This window comes from Tiliqua scincoides, chromosome 1, assembly GCF_035046505.1.
Source record: "Tiliqua scincoides isolate rTilSci1 chromosome 1, rTilSci1.hap2, whole genome shotgun sequence".
Taxonomy (NCBI): domain Eukaryota; kingdom Metazoa; phylum Chordata; class Lepidosauria; order Squamata; family Scincidae; genus Tiliqua; species Tiliqua scincoides.
Genome location: NC_089821.1, coordinates 16,435,687 through 16,459,198, shown reverse-complemented (window position 1 = coordinate 16,459,198; position 23,512 = coordinate 16,435,687). Strand labels below are relative to the sequence as shown.

The 23,512-nt window shown below is 43.2% G+C and overlaps 2 protein-coding genes and 1 pseudogene across 2 annotated transcripts in view; 2 read left to right on the top strand and 1 right to left on the bottom strand.

Annotated features, from left to right (window-relative positions):
* The window catches only part of VPS39 (VPS39 subunit of HOPS complex), a 32,598-nt gene extending 21,965 nt beyond the window's left edge, over positions 1 to 10,633 (top strand). The window contains exons 16-25 of the mRNA XM_066634531.1: positions 231 to 304; positions 1,240 to 1,338; positions 1,577 to 1,694; positions 4,342 to 4,470; positions 4,790 to 4,892; positions 5,808 to 5,853; positions 6,837 to 6,986; positions 7,281 to 7,415; positions 7,711 to 7,802; positions 8,490 to 10,633. Coding sequence (XP_066490628.1) covers positions 231 to 304; positions 1,240 to 1,338; positions 1,577 to 1,694; positions 4,342 to 4,470; positions 4,790 to 4,892; positions 5,808 to 5,853; positions 6,837 to 6,986; positions 7,281 to 7,415; positions 7,711 to 7,802; positions 8,490 to 8,565 — 1,022 coding nt within the window. The 3' untranslated portion in view covers positions 8,566 to 10,633. The remainder of the gene's footprint in view (positions 1 to 230; positions 305 to 1,239; positions 1,339 to 1,576; positions 1,695 to 4,341; positions 4,471 to 4,789; positions 4,893 to 5,807; positions 5,854 to 6,836; positions 6,987 to 7,280; positions 7,416 to 7,710; positions 7,803 to 8,489) is intronic.
* Positions 10,634 to 15,403: 4,770 nt separating this feature from the next.
* LOC136637739 (5S ribosomal RNA) lies at positions 15,404 to 15,521 on the bottom strand (annotated as a pseudogene).
* A 5,511-nt stretch (positions 15,522 to 21,032) lies between these two features.
* The window catches only part of PLA2G4F (phospholipase A2 group IVF), a 41,107-nt gene continuing 38,627 nt past the window's right edge, over positions 21,033 to 23,512 (top strand). The window contains exon 1 of the mRNA XM_066618320.1: positions 21,033 to 21,146. Within this exon, the coding sequence (XP_066474417.1) occupies positions 21,033 to 21,146 (114 nt within the window). The remainder of the gene's footprint in view (positions 21,147 to 23,512) is intronic.

The following is a 23,512-nucleotide window of genomic DNA, read 5'->3' as shown; positions in this document are numbered from 1 at the left end:
ACCAGTCTAACATCCAAAAGTGGAATGAGGATCCTATGGGAGAAGGCACGTTAGGAGGTGCATAGGATCCTAGTCACTTTTAGGATCTTGTATTAAAATCATCACTTTTAACTGCAATCAGAAACGGATAGCCAAATGACTGGTTGTCATTTGTGCACCTTATTTTATTGTGTACATTCTCATAATGTGGTTCTTTTCAACTTTGGTTCTTCTTTGTTTCTTTTTTCCAGGTACTGAGAACTTGAATTTGATATTTTCCTATTCTATTTGGGTGCTGAGAGACTTTCCTGAGGATGGACTGAAAGTAAGCTTGCCTGCTGACACTGGAAAATGAAAGAGGGCGCAAGAGAGGATTAGGATCATTCTTAGAGTAGGCTGCTATAATATTTGGCATTGGTTTCCATTCCTAAGTGTGTGTTAAAAATGACATGTATTTGACAGACCCCACACAGATGTCACCTTACATTGCTCCAAGTAGCAGTTGTGATGGACTAGTTAACATGCAGCAGCTCCCCACATAGGTGGTGAAAACTGACCAATCTTACCACACAAGCTACTTTATGCAGCTAAATGATGTTGGAGCTTCAGTTTGGTGGATGAAAGTCACTGAAAATGGCAGCTCTCTCCATTGTTCCATTAAAAGGGTTTTCTTTTTTAAAAGAAGTCTCTGTGAACACTTTGAGGACCTGTTAAATGCCTGTTGTAACAACTAAAAAAAGCCAAACATGGGTGTGTTAAATAGTGTCCTGCCTTCATTTGTTACAGTGGGCACTTCTGGAAAATGAGTATGTTTGCTTGTTTTAGAGTCAGATGAATTGTGTCTTTAACATCTCCTGTGCACACTTTTTGAAATGAATGGAATTTGCCTGGAATTGCAACCAGTTCCCAGCAGAAAGTCCCCCAAGTTTGTCTCTCCATCAGAGAGCCACTGTGAGCCATTTTGTGAATAGAAATATTTGGTTTTTCTCAGATAAACGAGTGTATATTTTGTAAAATGCGTCATCCGTGATTTGTGCAAGACTAAGCAGATCTGAACCAGTCAGCAGATTTTGCTACTATTCTATCTTCTGTACAGTACTTTATATGCATATTATATGAAAGAGCTCATTGTGAAAACTTTGATGTGAGATGCTTCAGGGTCACTTTGGAGGCTGAAAGGTGGGATAAAAATCTCCAAAATAAATGATTGATAGATAAATGTGCAAAACTCCACTTGTGAATTCAACTTTTCACTTGCAGATCTTTACAGAAGATCTTCCGGAGGTGGAATTGCTCCCACGCTATAGGGTTCTTAGCTTCTTGACTGAGAGCTTTAAGAATCTGGCTATTCCTTACTTGGTAAGAACTCATATTGTAGCAATACCTATTGCTGAGGTGATAGCATTTCTTGTAGATCTGTCCAGCAGACTTGTGCAACCACAAACTTTAAAGTCTTTAATATAGTAGCAACTAATCCAGATGGTGTTTTGTCACCTTTTGGAGTTCCTTGTCCTGATCAAACTTTGAAATGTTGGTGGAAGAGGGAGGGTTTTCTACAGTCACTTTTTTTGCATTGGATGTGGTCGTGTTTTCACAGGAACATATAATCCATGTCTGGGAAGAGTCTGGCTCCCATTTCCATAACTGCCTGATTCAGCTCTACTGTGAGAAAGTGCAAGGTTTAATGAAGGAATATCTCAACTATTTCCCTCCAGGTAGTTATATCTTTGCTCTGCTTAAGTATACAATAATAAGAGAGACTAAGGGCTCAATCCTAACCTCTTATGTCAGTGCTTTCCAGCATTGACATAAGGGCAATGCAACTCTGAGGAAAGGGAACAAACATTCCCTTACTTTGAGGAGACCTCCATGAGTGACACCCAGCAGCAGGTTGCAGCACATGTCCCATTGGCACCGCTATGCCAGTGCTGGAAAGCACTGATATAAGGGGTTAGGATTGCGCCCTAAGCCAGACTATGGTGTACAAAAGCTGCAGACAAAACATATTTGGGGAAAGCCAATTCTGTAGGTTTGAGACTGTAGGTAACCAATTAATTTATCTTTGTGCCTTGATCTGTGCTGCTTAGGACCATTATTAAAAAGAATATTTACTTTAAAGAGATGCTTAGGAAACAGGAATTCACAAATACAGGTGCTAGAATCACCACGGCAACTATGAATTTAATTCTGGCAGTCCAACTTGGGGTGCACTGTCCAGCTAGAAGTTGTAATATTTTGCTCTTAAAAAAAAACAAGGGGAAAAAACAGCAAGCCAAGCTGCCAGTTTTTTCCCTGTTGAGCAGGTAAATTATGCTGCCTACCCTACCATTGTCTCATTAATCCTGCCACGACCCAGAGTACTCTGAGTTGAGGCTGGAAGCACAATTGTTTAAAATGATGTACTGTTGGCAGCTTCGTGCATGCTGTTTTTCTTCAGCTCTCCCCAAAGCAGCAGGGTCCCTTTCCCTCAGCCCCTGCCAAATCTCCCAGACTTGCCCTCTGTCGCAGTGTGCACAGGCTGCTAGCTGCAAGCTAAGGGTTGGTAGCTTCTCTTCCTCCATCCCCAGTTTACATCCTAGAAAAGAAAAAAGCAGAAGCTTTACACAAACTTGCTCCAGCTGCTCTGTCCAGCCTCAGTGCTGATTTGAAAATAGTTTTAAAAGACCAGTTAGGAATCAAGTTGCTGTGCAAGGAAATTTGGCAGGACAAAAACTAAATCCTAGCATGACTGTCCATAGAGGGAAAGATGGTGCTTGCTTGCCTCTTTTGCTTTGATATTGAAAATGGGTTCTGTTGGACTGTGTCATCTCAGAAATGAAATCCTGTACAGCAGTGTTTCTCACACTGTGGGTTGGGACCCACTAGGTGGGTCGCGAGTCAATTTCAGGTGGGTCCCATTCATTTCAATATTTTATTTTTTAATATATTAGACTTGATGCTCCCATGGTATGTGACTGCATTTGGGGAAATGTTACAGACCTGTACTTTTAACAAGCTACTATGTATATTCTTTTAAAAACGATAGTAAATGGAACTTATTCCTAGGTAAGTGTGGGTAGGATTGCAGCCTAGCATTGTTGAAAATTTTCTTGCTTGATGATGGTCACTCACTTCTGGTCATGACATCTCTTCCGGTGGATCCTGACAGATTCTCATTCTAAAAAGTGGGTCCTGAATGTTTGAGAACCACTGCTGTATAGGTTTTTGGTGCAAACAGAGATTCTGCTTAAGTTGAGAGTTGTAGGGCGGGGAGAAAATATTTTTGTGAAGAGCCGTTGGACAGGTGTTGTGGGGGGAGGTGGAAGCCAGGACAGGGTGGTTTGGGCAGAGCAACTGTGTTTATCTGTTATGTACAGTATACTTGTAAGAGAGAGGGATGGTGTTAGGCGTGTGGCATCTATCCTGTAAGTTTTTCTCTTTTAATGGCGGCTGCACTGGCTGCCCATTCGTTTCCGGGCCCAATTCAAGGTGCTGGTATTGACCTTTAAAGCCCTATACTGCTCTGGACCAGGGTATCTTAGAGATCGCCTGCTCCCGTACAATCCGGCTCGCCCTCTCAGGTCATCAGAGAAGGCCTTCTTACAAGTGCCGCCGCCTAGGGAGGTACGTGAGGCGGCTGCAAGAAATAGGGCCTTCTCAGTAGTGGCACCAACGCTATGGAACTCCCTTCCCCTTGACTTAAGAATGGCTCCCTCTCTTGAGACCTTTCGGCAAGGCCTGAAGACCCTTCTGTTTAAACAGGCCTTCTGAGTTCTTGGCCTTTTAACATCTTTTTAACATCTTTTAATATTTTTTTTTACAGGCCTGATTCTTTTATGACTTGCTGCTGCTCTATGCTCTTTTTACCTATTTTTTTTACTCTGACTGCTGTTTTTAGTATGTGTTAATATGTTTTTATTTGTTTTTTAAATTGTTTTTAATATGTTGTAAGCCGCCTTGAGTCCCTTCGGGGAGAAAGGCGGGGTAGAAATAAAGTTATTATTATTATTATTTATTATTAATGGAGGCACGGGGGTCAGACTGCATTTGCTTAGTGGAATGACAAAGTCAGTCTTTATGTGTTCAGAGGCATTTGAACCTCAATCCTTGCTCTGGAATGAGACCCAATGAACACAGTGGGGCTTCCTTCAAAGTAACCATAGATAAGACTGTGCTTTTAGTATGTTCCTGCTGGTTAGCACAAATCATCATTGGCTACTAAACACTGCAGCAGTTTGGGAATTCCTTTTCAGAAGTGTTGTCTTTTTTCTGCCTGGAGTTTACCAACATGGTTTGTTTCCTTCTGTATCTACACAGGAGTGGGGTGCTGTAGTGAGTTTCATTTAAATGCTTCTCTGATGATATTGTTACCTTTCCTTATAGATAAAGCACCAGTACCTGCTGGAGAGGAGGAGGGGGAACTGGGAGAGTACCGGCAGAAGCTTCTTTCCTTTCTTGAGACTTCCTGTTGCTATGACGCTGAGCAGCTCATCAGCGACTTTCCCTTTGATGGTAAGAGGGAGTCCCTTGGTGTTGCTGTCTACATGCCAATCCACAGGATTAAGTTTAATTTCTTTAGCATTTTTTTTCTGTTAAATACCCCACAAATATTGCAAAAGGTATCCTTGGTAGATAGTTTTCTGCTGCTGGCATTCTGTATTGATACCAGTTTTTCAGTACTTTTATACTTCCAGATACTGTATTAAAAGTAGTCCCAGCCTCCAACACTTAGTTCCTGCCTGCTTTTTGGTTCATTTTAATGACTTGTTTTCCTTGACCAATTACATTACTGTTGAGGGTAATAACAGCTATTTTGTCCTTCTGCCCCCAGGCCTTCTAGAAGAACGGGCTTTGCTATTGGGGCGGATGGGAAAGCACGAACAAGCTCTTTTTATATATGTTCACATCCTGAAAGACACCAAAATGGCTGAAAAGTACGTCTTTTCTCAGAAAATGATGCTCTGTTGCAGTGGTATAGCTAGTGGGGGGCGGTCTGCCTTAGGTACCCACTTTGGGGGGGTGACAACACAAGTGACCAAAATCGCGGTTTTTAGAAATACCTTCCTGTTATATACTATTCGATGAAGAATTTACAGCACAATGCAATGAAATATCTCCATTCTATCAAAAGGTATGGCCAAAAAACCAGAAAATAAAAATGCGTGGAGCCCTATGGAAAGTGAAATTGAGCCATATCGTGCGTTTACTCCTGAGTAGGCAAACTTGTCTTAGTCCATCAGAAATTATTTTGATGTTGTTCGAATGCTGGTTTTTAATACAGGTTGTGTATCCGTTATCCGAAATGCCTGGAACCAGAAGTGATTCAGAATTTGGAATATTTGCATATCCATAATGAGAGATCTTGGGGGTGGGACCCAAGTCTAAACACAAAATTCATTTATGTTTCATACACACCTTATACACATAGGTAATTTTATACAATATTTTTAATTTGTGCATGTCTTCTGTACATCTGCATTTTTACTGTGACCTGTCACGTGAAGTCAGGTCAGTTGTGGAATTGTGGCACCATGTTGGTGCTCAAATTTTGGATTTTGGAGCATTTTGGATTTTTGACTTAGGGATGCTCAATCTGTATTGTTTTATTATAGTGTTGAGTCACTGTGGCAGTCCCTTCAATGGAACATAAAGGTGGTCAAAGAGTATTTTAGATATATTGATTAAATAGTTATCAGCTGCCATTTTAAGTTTATTTTACAAATAGGTTTTTTCTATTTCAGTATCTTTCTGTATCTGTTGGCAATTGTTAATAAGTCTAAACATGCAACTTCTATGATCTGCTGGGCTTCAGGGCCACTCTGAATGGTTTGTTGGTGTTGTTGTTTCAGTTACTGCCACAAACACTATGACAGAAACAGAGATGGCAACAAAGATGTGAGTAGCTTTGTTTCCCCATCCTGAATTCAGCACTACACATGTACAACATGCACACCTCTCTTAATCTGCAGCCCTATACACACTTATTTGGGAGTGCGTTCTACTGAACTCAGTGGGGTTTACTTCTGAGTAGACATGCATAGACTTGCACTGTAAAGTTTGTAATGGTATCTAATGGCATGGTCAAACCAATTATATATTATTGAGAACAAAATGGGCTTGCAAACCTTGGATTTTATAAGCACGAGTCTTAAAAACATTTCAGTTTTGTATCGTATTGCATGGGCTGCTTTGTATACATGACTTAGGACCAGGTAAAGGAAAGCCTAACCTTCCTGTCAGATCCTCAGGGGATCCATCAGAAGCCTGGCTGGTGGAAACATGGGAGAGAGCCTCTTCCATTCCAGTGCTGAGGCTGTAGAACTCTCTGCTCCAGGATCAGACTGGCCACTTCCATTATGACTTTAGCCACCAGAGCATGGCATTCTTATTTTAGCTAGCTTATGATGTGGCTGACCTTGGAAATGAAAGAGTTAGTCTGTTGACCTATATACTGAGCCAAATGACGTCATTCAGGTATCTGTTCTGAGTGCATGTTCATCATCCAGAATGTACCTCTGCAGTCAAATCAAGCCAGTCTACTTGTGTATCCATAGTAAGTGTTTTTGTTCATTTTGGGAACACAGATCATCCCTGTCTGAACTGGTTGGGTGCCAGGAGCACCATATCTACATCATAGTATGTATAGAACCCTGGACTAAGGTGATAATGCAGGAGAACTGTGGTATACAAATTCCTGCTAATATATACCAGTACCCTTTACTTTTAGGAAGTTGCTATCTAAAACTGTAAATACTTCATTCAAGCACAGAGGACTGCTGCAAGATTTAATGGGCTTTGATCTGTTGTGGATTAGTGAGCTTGATGTTGAGACATTTTGCAAAGATCAAGTGCGGTATTTTTTGTTTTGTGTCAAACAGGTATACCTGTCCCTGCTTCGGATGTATCTCTCACCGCCTAGCGTTCATTGCTTGGGACCAATCAAAATGGAACTACTGGAGCCTCAAGCCAATCTCCAGGCTGCATTACAGGTTTTGGAACTTCATCATAGCAAGCTGGATACCACCAAAGTAAGAATTTGAGGTGTTGGGTTTAAAAATAAATGGTGACATGGATACATGGGCTGGAAAGCAAAGAGCCTCTTTTGCATGCAGAAACAAGCTTTTGTATATTAAATTGACATTGTGCTTCTATAAGCATCTCATAGAAGAACATTTACACAATTTATTAGGGAGTATTTTTGTTTCTGCTTATGGCTGCTCTCTCCAGTGGAGGCAAAATAAAATGCAGAGAGGTAGTTAGAACCATGTTTTAGCAAAATCATAACATTTCTCTACTCAGTTTCGCTTTTGTTGTCCTTTTAGGCAATAAACCTCCTCCCAGCAAATACTCAAATCAGTGAGATAAGAATCTTCCTGGAAAAAGTTCTTGAAGAAAATGCTCAGAAAAGACGGTTCAGTCAAATACTTAAAAACCTTCTCCATGCTGAATTCCTGAGAGTAAGTGTACATAGTTCTCACCTGAGATAATAAAGGGGAAAGTTAGAACAATTATCTGTGTAGGTGTGATTGTTTGTTTTTTTTGCTTCCAGATATGAGGCAAAGAATTTGATCCATTGCAATCCAAAAACTATTAACTAAAATGTATTTATTGATTAGCAAATTTATATACCACCTTGCCCCAGGTGGCATAAAACCTAAACCAGCAGCAATAAGCTGCAAAATGTCACTTGGGTGTATCTTTGGGCTATCTGTAATTGATGATTCTGCTCTGCTAATTTTTTCCTTGTCACAGGTACAGGAGGAACGGATTTTACATCAGCAAGTGAAATGTATAATCACAGAGGAAAAGGTTTGCAGTGTATGTAAAAAGAAGATTGGAAATAGGTATGTGCTTCTGACTTTCAACTGAAATTTTCTTAAACCCCTTTTAAAAATATTTTTAGTTCCTTTTGAAAAGCTGTTGCAAAAACAGAAAAGGACATGTGCAGAAAATAAAACATTATTATATGCAGCAGAGAGAGATGTTGGTGCAGATGTAACCCTGGAAATACTAATTTTGTGAAAATGTATTTGTTCTCTGGACAACTGAAGGTGACTAGATCAGTGGTTCCCAAACTGTGGGTCGCAACCCAGTTTTTCATGGGTCACCAAAGAGTGATGGAAAGATCAGATAACTAATTGCCTCAAACCCTGAGGCTTTTCAAAAATCAGATACTGTTGCTGCTAATTACCCTGCAAAGGGCTCAGCTCCTGCAGTTTGCAGGGTAGCTGCTCTTCAAGGAACTCAGCTCCTACAGTTTGCAAGCTTGTGCAAATATAGGGAGATAAACATTTGAGGGTCTTCTTTCTGGTTACTATTTCTTATTAAAATAAACTTTTAGATCTCCTTTTTTTAAAGTCTGGTAAGCCTAGGTGGGTCCCAATAGAGTGTCATTTTAAAAAGTGGGTCCCAGTGATAAAAAGTTTGAGAGTCACTGGACTAGATCGTTGTGTTCTTCTGTAGTAAACAGTAGACTTAACTAAGGTTATACCATAATTAACCTGATATGCTGACTTTGTTTTTTCTTGCAGTGCCTTTGCTCGCTATCCGAATGCAACAGTTGTGCATTACTTCTGTTCCAAAGAAGTTGGCACAGTAGACACCTGAAAGTATTGCCATACACAATATGGACTGCACTAGCCATGATGCTTATATGGAAGGAGAAAGAAGAGGGTGATACAAGCAATTGATGTCTCTAAGAAATCTTCTGGGCATGTTGCTACAAACAACTTGAGTCCCAAGTTGCTTCATGAGATGATTCTACTTTTAACTGGCCAAATTGGCTTAGTAGGAAAACAGATACCTAACTATTCTTTGATACACTTGGCAGCAGGTTAACCTCATAGCACTTCAGCATGAGGAAGAATGCTAACTAAATGGCAGTGAGTTGCCCTTGCACTCCACATCTTGCAGTAGTGACTTTTAGACAGTTCTGATATTGACGGAGGAAGGCCAGATTGTGTTAAAAATGGAATAAATGGGGGAAAAATACATTTTGTATTTGGATTCTACATTCCAATCATAGATGAAAATATTCTTACATCAGTAGTTCTTTTCAGCATTGTGCTGAGAGCTCTTTAACAGCAATTCGGAAACGATTTGAAGACTGGCGCTTCTAGAACTGTAACCAGATTTTTCTTCCTCCAGGTGTTGGGAATAATTAGATATTAGCCAGAGATAGCCTTCCCTCTTTGTACCTGGAGTGGATATCGCCACTAATATAAGGAAGTTCCAAAGGAACAGACCTCCATTGATTTGATCAAAACTGGCAAATGTGATTTTTTTTTCAGTTTTTTGATTATGTAAATAGAAATGAACGTACTATTTGCACTGTGTACAGCCACTCCCATTATGAGTGAAATGAAAAGTAGCAATGATTTTCTGAAGGAAGGGGAAAATAGCATCTGCACTTGTACCAAAAAGTAAAATGAGCAACTCTTGAGAAGAAACTACTTTTTAAAAAGTCATCTGACTTACTGCTTGAGCATCTGATCTACTCTTTAGAATCCCCATTTTATTGAAATGGTTAAGTCTTTATGCACTATCCAGCTTCCAATAAAGCAGACTTTTCAATGTCAGTATTTTGAGTTTCTTATACCCATTCAAGCTGGTGCTGTACTGTGGCTTTGGGTAGCCAAAGCCGTACCCAAATCACTTTTCATACTAGAAAATCCTGGCTTGCAGTGCACACCCTCAAAGTCTGCAACATTTTTTTCCCCTAACCCTTTTCATAGTTGATATATAAATGTTTCTGAGTGTTCTCACAAAATGTAAGAACAATCTGATCGGCACTTGAGTAAAGGCTCGTGCTTGGAGCAACTGGTTCATAGTAGCTGGATGGGGAGAATATATCAACATCTTGGTTGAGCTTTTTCTCAAAACGATTTGTAGTAAGTATAATCATTCAGGGGTCATGGAATCCATTTATAATCTTTGCCTAAAATTCACCATTCTCCTAAACAAATGGGTTGAGGAAGTAATAGTTAAAGAAAAACCTTCTTATGGCATTTGGATTGCACCTGGAGGGTCTCTTTGCTAAAGTCTCAGGTTGACTTGCTGAAGCACAAGGGTTCATTTGTCTCTGTAAAACAGTCCTTTTTGGTAGCAGTGGCTTCCCTGGTTTCCTCAATCACCATAGCAGTGAAGTCTATCCTCTAGGTCATGTTTAGCTCTGTGTTTTGGGCTGTAAATACCAGTTGTGTCTTACTGCTGGCTTTGGGGTTTGTTCTTGTGTTAAAATGAAAATACCTTTCGGTACTTTTGTATTTCTTCAGTTTGAAGAAGAGAGTACGATGACATTAGATTTTTTCGGATACCTCCTTGTTTTTAGACTAGACCAGGAATTGTGGTTGAAGACTGGATGAGATATTCATATGTAATGAACAGCAAAAGGAAGCGATTCCATAAAAATATAATAATCTGTGCAGACTATTTTACCATGGCTGATGATACTTCTGCTGCCAATAAAGCTGTGTATTCTATCGAGGTTTCTGTAATGTACTCTTCTCCTTCACAGCAAAGCTTTTATGTGCCTCAGTTCACCTTCATGATGTACCTTTTGCAGAGTTGTGGCTTGTGCTGTCATAGCCTACAGGTAGTTTTACACAGTATCTGGAACACTTAACTGTACAGCAGCTTTATTTAAAGCAATAAATTATTATGAAGGTTTGAGTAATCAGCATGTTTGTGGTGCCTGGTTGTTTTTTTTTAAATTATACATAGTGGTTCTTAAGAATAAGCACCTTTATATTGGTTCAACCCAAAACTTGACTCTAATTGGCATTAAGGTTTTAGTAAAGATTATGGACATGACCAATGGTGTTAACAATCCAGTTTCCAAGCTGAGGCATAAGCTTTGGATTGCAACTTTGGTGCTTCCTAGACTTAGCCCTAGAGCCTGGACACATCATGTAAACCTTCTGATTTTCAGGGTTTTATGTCATGCAAAAATACCATTACAAGCTGTTCTAATTAGGGCATATTCAAGCAGAGGTTGAGTTTTATTTATATCATGTTCTTGGTCTTTGAAAATCCAGACTAGAAAAACCAGTTGGCTGTTAATTTTTTTTTTAAATTTTAACATGATTTTTATGTTAAGCTATTTCTACCCAGCGTTTTATATACGCAACAGGGATCAAATGTGTACACCTGTGGCCTGGGCAGAAATGGGTTAATGCAGGACCAGCAGCATAAATAAGACATCACTTTTTTATTATTCCAAAGCAGTTCTTATTAACCCATCAATTTTCAACCTTGATTATTGCATGGCACACTGACAAGTGCTAAATTGTCAAGGCACACCATCAGTTTTTTGACAATTGACAGGGCAGGCCATGCTGCTGGCAGGGATTAATGCTCCCAGTGGCCCTACTAATAAATGACCTTCACAGCATGCCTATGGACCATTTGCGGCAGACTAATATAGCTCAGAATGTAGCTCACTAGCATCTACCCTATTGGCTTTTTCTCCTGTTCACCATTCTTTTCCTACCTTTCTCCCCGTTTTCCAAATCAAGCAGAGTAGTTGTGGCCACACTGAGTGTACCCACTGCAGCATTAGGAACTTGGGGGCATGCTGTGTCAATCAGTAGCAAACAAATCAAGCAAACCCATAAACTGCTTGATTTCTTTCTTTGGGCACAATCCTAACCCCTTATGTCAGTGCTTTCCAGCACTGGCATAGCGGTGCCAATGGGACATGCGCTGCATCCTCACAGAGGCCTCCTCAAAGTAAGGGAATGTTTGTTCCCTTCCCTCAGAGTTGCATTGCCCTTATGTCAGTGCTGGAAAGCACTGATATAAGGGGCTAGGATTGCGCCCATAGTTATTTAAATGTTTTTTCAAAAATATATGGTGACTTTGCATGTGCCACTTAGAAAGTGTCTGTGTGCCACTAGTGGCACATATGCCATAGGCTGGCCACCCCTGGTCTAGGCCTTACATAAGGAAAATGCAACAGTGTTAATCCTAGCCAATGTTCACAACGGGGCTATCTCATGTATATATTTGTATATAACTATGCATAACTATTAGAAATTGTTCAGAGATGTAACATTATTTTGACTTCCTTTTTAAAGACATTATTTAGACCAGGGGTGTCCAAAGTTTTCAGTAGGAGGGTCACATCATCTCTCTGACACTGTGTCAGGGGCCGGAGGAAAAAAAAATAATTTACATTTAAAATTTGAATAAATTTACATAAGTTTACATAAATTAATATACTAGAGGTGGAACTTACACGAATGAATGAAGGTCTTGCAATAGCTCAAGGCCTATAAAAGGCCTTGCACAAAGCAATGCTGGCCTTTTCTTTGCTGCCGTTACTGCATCACAGATGTGAAACAGCAAGCTGTGGAGGGAGACCTCATCCCACAGCTTACACAAGAGGTCAAACTGTTGCCCTCACTCTGAGAGCAGTTGCATCGGGCCAGTGCAGGCTCCAGCAAATTTCCAGAGGGCCAGAGGCTCATTGGGGACTGGGGTGCCCCTGAGGGCCGCATTGGGAGTCCTTGAGGGCCGCAAGTGGCCCCAGGGTTTGGGCACCCCTGATTTAGACCCATTATTGCACAAGCTACCTGTACCAGTAAATTTCTTTTTCCATTTAGGTCTTTTTTTGTGATCTAAAACTGCTGTCAAAGTTTAATGTTTTATATTTGTTGTAGTTTTGTGATTGTTTTACCCTGAATTAGAATTGTGCAAGTTTCAGAGTTTGCCTAATTCCTTGATAAGGTTGCTAATGAATGGTACATCATTGGAAGGAAGGGCTTTGGCTAAGTTGTAATGAGGTTGCATAAATACTGCTGCACAACTCTATGGCGCTTTCTCAATTAAATCATTGCCGCATGTGGTCATAGCGTTGCCTGCGTTATCTTGGGAGGGGCTGTATCTTTGTAGGGCATTGATCAATGCCAATTGTTGGTCTGAGATGATAAACACACTTTACCCAGGCAGGATTTTTGAGAGCACTGAAATGTTGACATAGTGAGATTAAGGAGTTAGCAGGCCAGACAGCCTTAAATTTCATCATGCATCATTCTTGTTACCAGCAAAACATCTATAACAGTGGTTCCCAATCTGGGGGTCACTAGCTGATTTTCAGGGGGTCATGGAGAACTATAAATCCCATTTACTACTGTAGATGCTTTTGCGCCACATTAAAAGTCGCATTTTTGCAACATTTTCAGGGAACCTCCAAATATGTTTTTGAAAAACATGAAGGCAAATTCAACTTTCATTTTGGGAGGGGCCATAAATAAAATGACAGTGCCAGGAAACCCCCCCCCCCAAAAAAAACCCCAAACTTCTGCCCCCTTTTCTTACATGATGACTTAGGTGGACAGTCAAAAACTGTAGCTCAGAAAAGGTCTATCCTTACAATGTTCACAAGGCAAATTTCAGATCTTTTGGTGGTGCCAATTTTTTTAAAATCTATTAAAAACGGTTACATTAACACATCTGTGGTAGAAAATGGGTTTTAAATCAGATAGAAAAACAAGTACAATGTACTTAATCAGAAATGCAGAGAGCTGATTTCTAATGGTAGGTCTTCTTTCACCTTACCCTCTTACAGTAGTCACAAATGAAGATCACTGGACTAGTGAGGAATGTCTCAAATATTGATGTACAGTTGTGAAGAGCTGACCAGCTAGTGATCTCTAACTGGTGGCTTTAACACTCTTTCTCACACACATTTATTTTCCATCCCTTTCTCCAAATGTGATTGTTTGATTTCATGTGATTTATTTAAAAAGTGTGATTTATTAAAACAATATTACTTATTGCTTAATGACATCACTTCCCTTCTGGAACAATGATGTCATTTCCTGCTTAATGACATCACTTCTGATCTTAGGGGAGTCTTGGCAGGTTCTTGTACCTAAAAAGTGGGTCCTGATGCTAAAAAGGTTGGGAACCACTGATCTAACTTTGCTCTGTTAGCTTCTCCGCTGCTTTTTTGAAAGAGACAGGTGTTCTTTGCAGTACTGCAAAGCTATGAAAAATAAAAATACAATCTTCAATAAAAGTGATGTGCATTTCTGTAGCCCATGGATTTCTTCTTTAAATATTGAGCTGCTTCTTAAATAAAGAATACTATACTATAGTTCAGTGGTTCCTGAACTTTTTTGACTGATAGCTCCCTTGACCTACTGGGCCATTGGCTATGGCTCCCCATTAGGGCTACAATCCTATACATTGTGTAGGGCAGCAGACTTTTCGTGAAGATTCCACGACTCTCCTGGCTGGTCTCCATGGCTCCCTAGGGAGCCACGGCTCACAGTTTGGGAACCACTGCTATAGTAACTATATTTCATGTTTTGAGAAATTATATGAAGTCAAAAATGTTCAGAGATCATCTTGATCATCTTTTTATGCCCCACTTTTCTTTGACAAAAAAATTACAAGGTGACTGACAGTACAGAAGTGATAATCCATTTAAAAAATGCTAATGTCCACAACAAGACCAATCAGTGAAACCACCATAGCAGGGCACACTCCCTTAAAGTTACATCCTCACTAAATGTTGATAATTAGGTGAACCTCTCATGAGGCTGGATTCCATGGTATCAGTGCCATGGTTAAAAAAGGATGCTGTTTGTTTTGGGCATCTGCTAAGCCTCAGCTGACACAGGAACAGGGCGAAGGACCTCTAAAGTTGATTGAAGTATAAGAGGAAGATCCAAAACAGAGACTAGAAATGCCCACACTGTTTTCCACCTCATTCCTTTATTTGCATTTTACCTTCTGAGGAGTCCATAAGGTGATTCCCAATTCATTTAAGACCACACTCACAAGTAAAAATTATAACACTGACTAAATAATATGGCAGATAAAATCCAAAGGGCTGCACTTTAAAACACTAAAGGAACCCCAATACCCTCCAAACACTTAAAGCCAATGCTTTGGCCTTAAAGCAAAATGTTAAAAATATCAAAACAATTAAGGACCACACAAATTTTCCTAGGGAGGGAGTTGAATAATGTTGGTGCCATCATTGAAATGGCCTTATGCCAGATCACCACCTCTCAAAATCTGAGGACTTTTGGGAACTCGGTACAGGACATCTGTGGAAGATGTTGGTATATTGGTAGGTATGTACAGGAGGAGGCATTTCTTCAAGTATTCTGGACCCAGACCATTTGGGGCTTTAAAGGTAAAAATTCAGTACTTTGAACTGGACCTGAAAGGGCCAATGCATTGTGTTGATTATTGTTGTGTTGTTCCATTCTGCCTACAGCCAACACAGCCATGAAGTGAGTTTAAAACTTTGCCTCAGGAGGTGGACTTGGCCAGCATTTCCTCCACCAGAGGAAGCGGCAAATGTGCAGGATGCCATAGGACACAATCCTAACCAGGTCTACTCAGAAGTAAGTCCTATTTTGTTCAATGGGGCTTACTCTCAGGAAAGAATGGTTGGCAACCTTCAGTCTCGAAAGACTATGGTATAAGCCTACAGCACCTGGTATTCCCAGGCGGTCTCCCATCCAAGTACTAACCAGGCCTGACCCTGCTTAGCTTGCGAGATCAGACGAGATCAGGCATGTGCAGGGAAAGTGTGTTTAGGATTGCAGCCATAAGCTCTCATCCTTCCCATGCTCTCGCTCAGCATAAGTAGATAAAGCTGCCATGCAAGTGCATACTATTGGTTGTGTGACTTGGGGGGTGCAATGCGTGTCTGCATGCAAGTGGTGCAACATATGATGGGGGTAGGGTGATGGGCAGAAACACTGGGAGAGCTGGCAGAATTAGGTGGTGCATCCATGCTGTCACTGGTATACCTGGGGGGCGGGGTCAGGGATGGCAAATGTCCTAGTGGCACCCTGTGAGAGGGGTGATGGTGGCTTTGCAATCCTTGCCATACTGCCATTTTTTCTTTTCTCAGGCCCATTTTTAGGCCCACTTTCAAGGGCCAGAGAGGCTGCCCATGGCTTCCCAGCCCCCAGGAAGCCTTCTGAGCCCTTCAAAATGCAAAAAAAAGCACTTTCGGTTTTCATGGAAAACCAGAAGTGCCGTTTTCAGGTGGGGGGTGGGTGGCATTTTGCGGTCCTGTGCCCCTGGACAGCACCGGGGTCAGGTCTGCAATTACAGGCAGCGGTCTTCTCCAAAGTGTGTCCCAGTACTCTAGAAATTGCACTCATTATAGTTTCTAGGTAGTCTTTAAGGGCAGCCCCATGTTGAGCACACTGTAGCAGTCTACCTAGATGTTAGGTTTATAACGTGTGTTTTTTCAGGGCTGCCTCCAAGTTTTCATATCTGAGGCTAACATTAAAAAAATAAGATAATACAGAAGAAAACAACAAACAGTCTTGTAGTAAAGACTACCACATTTATTTTAACGAGGTTTTGTGGACTATAGTCCACCTTACCAGATGCATGAAGTCGCATCCTCAGGTGTGCACACTTAGGGATAGAGAGAAAGGGAAAAATACTTGTGAAAGGGTGTGTCAATGGAATGGAAGAGGGACAATTACTATGCAAAGTTCAGAGGTGATTCATACCAACTCTAGCTTGGCATTTACTTAAAAAAATATACATTTTTACTTAAATACAAGTACCACATTTTGTAAATGTGTATGCTGAGCAAATTATCCTGGAGCTGTTTCCCTTAATCCCTGAGATGACTGTTTGTGGTTACTCAGTGGTGAGTATTCTGCTCCAAAGTGCTCATTAGTACTGTGCTTAAGGATTTTAGTGAACTTTATTGAAGGTGATGTGTTGACAGTACCTTGACGGAAGCAACTTCCTGTCTGGTCAAGCTCACATGCAACATGTTCTTGGTTTACTTGTCACTGGCAATCAGGAGTTCTGGTATTCCAGGTATTGCTGCATTCCTTGCCTTGGCCACTTAGTTAGGAAACCTCTGGGTAGTGCTGCTCATTTAGTACATCTGTTGCAATTTTTAAATATTAAAAAAAAAGAAATCTTTCCAATTTGGATGACACAGCATTACCTGACTTTGCTCTTCATGAATTTTACCCTAGTTGTAGAACTTGTTCCACAGAACTGATTGTATTTTCCTGGTGCTCATTGCCTCATGTTGGGATTTCATTACTGTAATACACTGATAAAAGCTGATAGAAAGATCAGATAACTAATTGCCTCAAGCCCTGAAGGCTCAATCCTATCCAATTTTGCTGTGCTGGTGCAGTTGTGCCAATGGGGTGTGCACTGCATCCTGTGGTGGTGGGGCAGTCACAGAGGCCTCCTCAAGATATGGAAAAATTTGTTCCCTTACCTCAAGGCTGCATTGCAGCTGTACCGGTGCTGGAAGGTTGGATAGGATTAGGTCCCGAGGCTGCTCAATAATCAGATACTGTAGCTGCTAATGGTTCAGGATGTGGACTCACCTCCCTGCATTACAATCTCTGCGCATGAACTGGACTTTGGACTTCATGCCTTTGTGTACCTTGGCTCAACGATCTCCGACACTCTTTCTCTCCATACCAAGCTAAACAAATGAATCAGTAAAGCAGTTACCATGTTTTCCAGACTCACAAAGAGAGTCTGGTCCAACAAGAAGCTGACGGAACATACCAAGATCCAGGTCTACAGAGCTTGCGTCTTGAGTACACTTCTGTACTGCAGCAAGTCATGGATTCTTCGCACACGACAGGAGAGGAAGCTGAACGCTTTCCACATGTGCTGTCTCCGACGCATCCTCAGTATCACCTGGCAGGACAAAGTTCCAAACACAGTCCTGGAATGAGCTGGAATCATGTATACACTAGCATGTATATACTGCTGAAACAGAGACGCCTGCATTGGCTTGGTCATGTTGTGAGAATGGACGATGGCCGGATCCCAAAGGATCTCCTCTATGGAGAACTCCTGCAGGGAAAGCACCCTACAGGTAGACCACAGCTGCGATACAAGGACATCTGCAAGAGGGATCTGAAGGCCTTAGGAATGGACCTCAACAAGTGGGAAACCCTGGCCTCTGAGCAGCCTGCTTGGAGGCAGGCTGTGCAGCATGGCCTTTCCCAGTTTGAAGAGACATTTGGCCAACAGTCTGAGGCTAAGAGGCAAAGAAGGAAGGCCCATAGCCAGGGAGACAGAACAGGGACAGACTACACTTGCTCCCAGTGTGGAAGGGATTGTCACTCTCGAATCGGCCTTTTCAGCCAGACTAGACGCTGTGCCAAAACCACCATTCAGAGCACGATATCATAGTCTTCCAAGACTGAAGGTTGCCAACAATTACCCTGCATAGAGTTCAGCTCCTGCAGTTTGCAAGCATGTGTAAATATAGGGAAATGTTTGAGGGTTTTCTGGTTATTATTTTTGTTGGCATCCTTCAGTCTCGGAAGACTATGGTGTCATGCTCTGAATGGTGGTTCTGGAACAGAGTGTCCTCTCCAGTGCGCGAAGCCTGGGTAAAGTAGGTATGGAGGATAGGCTGTTAACCATGCAGCAAATCCCCCCTCTCCACGTCGCTGAAATGGTCCAATGGAAAGGCAGAGGCCAATACGGTTGGTTCCAGCGGCGTCGCAGGAGTTGCCAGAACGTGACTGTGTTCAGCCATGAACTGCCTCAGGGACTCCGGCTCCAGATTTTGCCTCGAGGTTGACTCCTGAAGCCTTTTCCATAACTGGATGTAGCCACAAGGCAGTGGAGGTTTGGGATCAGAGTTTTCCTTCTCTCAGATGAGCTGCCTTCCCAGGCTGACGAGTCCCATCTACCCGGTGGCTGTTTAGTCACCTCTTACGACAAGTACAGCCAAACTGAGGGCCTATTCTTATCCCCAGCCCCCAGGGGAATTATTTTATTATTATTTGGTTATTATTATTTGGTTATTATTACTTAGAAATAAACAAAACATCATTTCGTTCTAGATCTCCTTTTTTAAAAGTCTGGTAAGCCTAGGTGTGTTCCAACAGATTGTTGTTTAAAAAATGGGTCCTGGGGAGATGCTAAAAAGGTTGGGAGCCACTGGTGTAATGGCTTGCATTTTTTGGATATTTGAACATAAGAATTCTTCCTTCTGTCTCAAGCAAGCTGGTGTGGTGTGTTTCATTAGGCAATGAATTGTGTGACACAGAGCCCTATAACTGAGAAGACCCTGTTCTATCTGCCACCTGCTGGACCTCAGATGATGAGATGCTTTTGATTCTTGCTTCTGCAATAATCTCAGACAGAACACATGGGTTTTCTTTTTCTTTTTTCATCTTTTTCTTTTTTCAGTTTTTTTTAAAAGAACAGCCTCAGAGAGGAAATGCAAGTGTGGTAGGGATTGCGTTGAGACTTTAATGCATACCTTTTTTACTGCCCGCTACATGATGTGTCACGCAAGAAATATCTAGGTCCATTGTTAGCTAGGATGCAGGGCTGGGAGGATTCAACCATGCTTCAGTCTCTCCTTTCCACACCTGATTCTGAGACTCTGGATAATGTCGCTTCCTTTTTATCTGGGGTAATAGCCAGGCAGAGCCCTGGGACTCTGGGCAGCGAATGATGTTTATGCTTATGTTGTGTTGTGTTGTCTTTGTATATTCCTGTTTTGTTTTGTTCTTTCTCTGTATTTTATGCCAATAAAGGTCTTACTGAACTGAACTGAAAAAGAACAGCCATTTTGAGTCATACCCAGAAATTTCATCACCAAAATGTGGGTCGAAGGCAACATGCTGAAATGTGCTCCTTGTGTCCAAGCAGCTTCTGAATTCAATGTTGGATCAGAAACAAACAAAAAAATAGCACACCCTTAATGGATGTGCTCTTTGTCTGGAGAATCATTCATTTTTCTAAAACCATCAATCATATCATGATGTCAGTGTGCTTAAAAGTTCAACTTGAAGCTCTTTTCAAGGTGAATCACTTCCCCTTCACTTCGTGTTTTTTTTTCTATCCTATAATCTTTAACTCCCTCCCCTTACTCCACTTACTAAGAGGAGTTTTAGCTCTGTAGCTCATGCATGACAGTCCTCTTACGGAGAATGAAAATGATATGATAAATGGATTAACCCATTTTTGCCCTGCCCACAGTTGTACACATTTGATCCCTGTTGCATATATGCAACATTGGACAGAAATGGCTTAGGGCACAATTGTATGCATATTTACTTAGAAGGAAGTAAACTTCCTATGAGAGGGAGTGGTGGCAGGCTGCCCCAAGCCCTGGGCCCTGCTGCTCCTGAGGGTGCAAGAACCCCCCCCCCGGTGTGTGGAGGGGTCCTGCCCCCCTGAACTCAGCCACTGAGAAACCCTCAGACAGAGCCATTTACTTGAGGGGTGATGATTTTGGGGTGGTGGTGGTTACTTGCAGGTGGTGGTGACTGGGGGGGGGTGACTTGGGGTGGTGATGATTTTGGGATGGTGGTGATTTTGGGGTGGTGGTGGTGACTTTGGAGTGGTGGTGACTGGGGGGGTGACTTGGGGTGGTGGTGGTGACTTTGGAGTGGTGGTAACTGGGGGGTGACTTGGGGGTGGTGGTGATTTTGAGGTGGTGGTGGTGACTTGAGGGTGGGGGTGACTTGGGATGATTGCCCCCTGCCCCAGGGAGGGCACCAGGATGCAGGTCTCTTGTTGTCTTGTGTACACCCTGAGGCACCTGGTGGGCCACTGTGACACACAGGAACCTGGACTAGATGGGCTGTTGGCCTGATCCAGTGGGGCTCTTCTTATGTTCTTAAGCCCCATTGTGTTCACTGCATAGGATTGCAGCCCACTGTTCTGGGTCATTCTAGACTGTAACACGACATGCTTTCACACGTAACGTCTTGCAGCACACCTGTGGACGATCCTCCTGGAATGTCCTACAGCAGAGCAGACGCCCTGCTCTGAAGGAAGGCTGGTCCCTTCTTGCCCAGTCTTGGCAGTGCCAACAGTGGGGGACGAGAGAAGCCTGCCAGCCTGCCCATCTCAACTCTACACCCCGCCTCGCCCTCCCGCGGAGCTCACCTGTCTCACCTGCGGACCGGCCCACCTGCCAGGGCGGGGATGCTCCGAGCCCCGCCCCCTGCGCGGCTCGGCTCGGCTCTGCTCTCGGCGCGGCTCTGCTCTTGGGCAGAGGCTGGAAGAGGCGGCGCTGCGAGGAGCTGCTGCGGGGCGAGATTCTTTTAACCCTTTCGTCGCCCCTCCTCATGTTCAGCCAGGTGCTGCTGGGCCGCCTGCCGCCCCGGATGCTGCCCCTTGCGGGCGCTGCCCTGCTGCTCCAGAGGAAGGACAGGAAAGAGACGGGCTTCTATCACTGGAGGGTAAGGTGGGCTCACTGGGAGCAAGTGCCAACTCCCCCCCCGGCCCCCACCCCTGCAAAACTTTCCTGGCTGGCAGAAGTAGGGACAGCGCTGCACCTGTAAGGACAGGTACAGGTAGGCAACCAAGCTTGGCCAGCGACCAGCAGAGATCAGGGGTACAAAGTCGTAGGCGGTACAAAGTTTCTTTGGGGTCCTTTCCCAAAGGGGGAGGGGGTGACAGCGTGGAGGAGGGTGATGGTGGGGCAAAACAGAGTGGGGGCAGTGGCGTAGCTAGAGGGGGGGCAAAGCAGGACGTTTTGCAGGAAACCGCACCGCGGCATGCAAGCTCCTTCTCTTCGGAGCCATTCTGGGCAGGGGGGTACAAAATAGAAGTGAAGGCGTTGTGGCTTCCTGCAAAACTTAGTGCTTTGCCCCCCCTCTGTCTATGCCACTGGGGGGGAGGGTGATGAGCCAGCCAGCATAGTCTTTGTAGTCCAGGTCCACCTTGCTTCTTGATGTGGAGCCCTGATCTACCTGCCCACATGGCCTCAGCAGCTAGATCCAATAATATGGAAAACCAAATGCACTCCCAAGTCTGTCTTAAATCTTTTAAATATAGAAGGTCATTGCAGAAAATTAGCACTATCATATTTAAGTTCACATGGAATGGAAAGTGACCTGTGCATACCAACACTTACTTCTGCCAGCAGCTGTAGTCCCGCAGCAGTGTCTCTGAGCTCCCATACACTCCTTTGTGTTAAGTGTATCCGCAAGCCAAAGAGCTACCCCAGTGGGCCAGTTTTCTCCCAGATTTGAGGCTGTGTGAAGGAGTGTCAGGTATGTATTTCTCAGCCTGGCGCATATGGCTTGCTGCAGCAGTGACCACTGCACCCCCTTGGTAGCGCCCTCTACATCCCATGTGGGTGGCGAGTTCAGGTGAGATAGGAAAATGTAAGATCCCAGGAAATTTCTGGGTCCCCTCCTTTGGCTACTGGGCCTCCTTTTTGACCTTGGGCCCAGGTACAAATTACCTCCTTTATCCTACTCTCATAGCAAAGGAGAAAGGGTGCCCAGAGGTGTGACTAAGGTGAAGCATGAGATGCACCTGCCTCAGGCGCTACGAGGGGGGGCATCACTTCTGAGTTTTCCCCTAGAGGAGGAGGTGCTGGTGGCTTTGCACCCCCCGATCCTTCTTCTATGGAGGTACCCCTTTGGGGAGACTCCACAGGAGAAGGAACGGGGGGCGCAAAGCTGCCAGGATCTCTTCCTCCAGGGAGAACCCCCAAGTGGCATGACTGTCCCAGGCTCTGGGTTTTAGTTACACCTCTGAGGGCACCTGCAGTGTTGCTATCAAAGAGGGGTCTGGAAGCTGGTCTGGGAGCTGCTCTCTGCCTCACTTTGTGGTCTGCCCAAGTAACCTCTTCTACACAACAGTGAAAGGGCCAGGATTAGTTTTCTGGTTGCTCTGACTTGGGGTCCTGCTAAAACGTGGCAGTTTTGGGTACTTTGGTGTTCGTACCAGAGCACCTAAATAAAAAATTCATGCTTGCTTGTATGACAGTGAAATTTTTGGCGGGGGTGGTGGCTTCTCAGCGTGGCCCGTCCTTGACAATTTAATTAGGTAGAGCGAGTGCATGTCTGTGTGTGTGGGCGGGGCTGCTCTACTTTATGTGCGCTTGTTTCAACATTCGAGGTGAGCATATTCTAGGACACGCATAAGGCACGTGGTCAGGAACTCTGCAGAGGCCTTGCAGTGGCTATAATTGTTGCAGAGAATATCGATCTAGTACTGAAAAAGTTGTCCAAGTAGCTTATTGTCGCAAAAAGGGTTATCTGTTACGTGGAGAGGCTGTGATAGCAGGAGTGCTGCATGCATGCTCCCCTGTCTTCATTGTCGCTGATTTGAACATCTGAAAAGGGACAGGCGCCCTGTGCTTACCTGTGCAGAACATAAGAGTTGAGGTGGATGAGGGGAAGTAGGATCACACCTGCTGGCTCTGCCCCAATCTCTCTGTGTTTACTGGAACTTGTGAGCAGAGCCTTTATGTGAAGACCATGTTCTTCTTCCACATCTGCTTATCTGTGCCTTTTGCAGCAGGTAGTATAAGGCAGTGTGTTCCCCTTTGATGAAAATAGCTGTGCCTAAGCTTTATCCTTGTGACTTTTGTCCCTTCTGCTGGTCAGTCCCCTCAACCTTGCTGGTGCTATGGGAGTTAGAGGGGCTCTCGACAAGCTTTCGATCATCCCTTTTGTTAATTTACAGGTTTTTGGTAGTGTTGATTTAGCGGTATGGTCAAGCAATTTGTGAGATTGCATGAACCCATACTACAAATCTGTGTCCACAGAACCATCAATTAACTACTGTAAAATGACCTGGCAAACCAAGT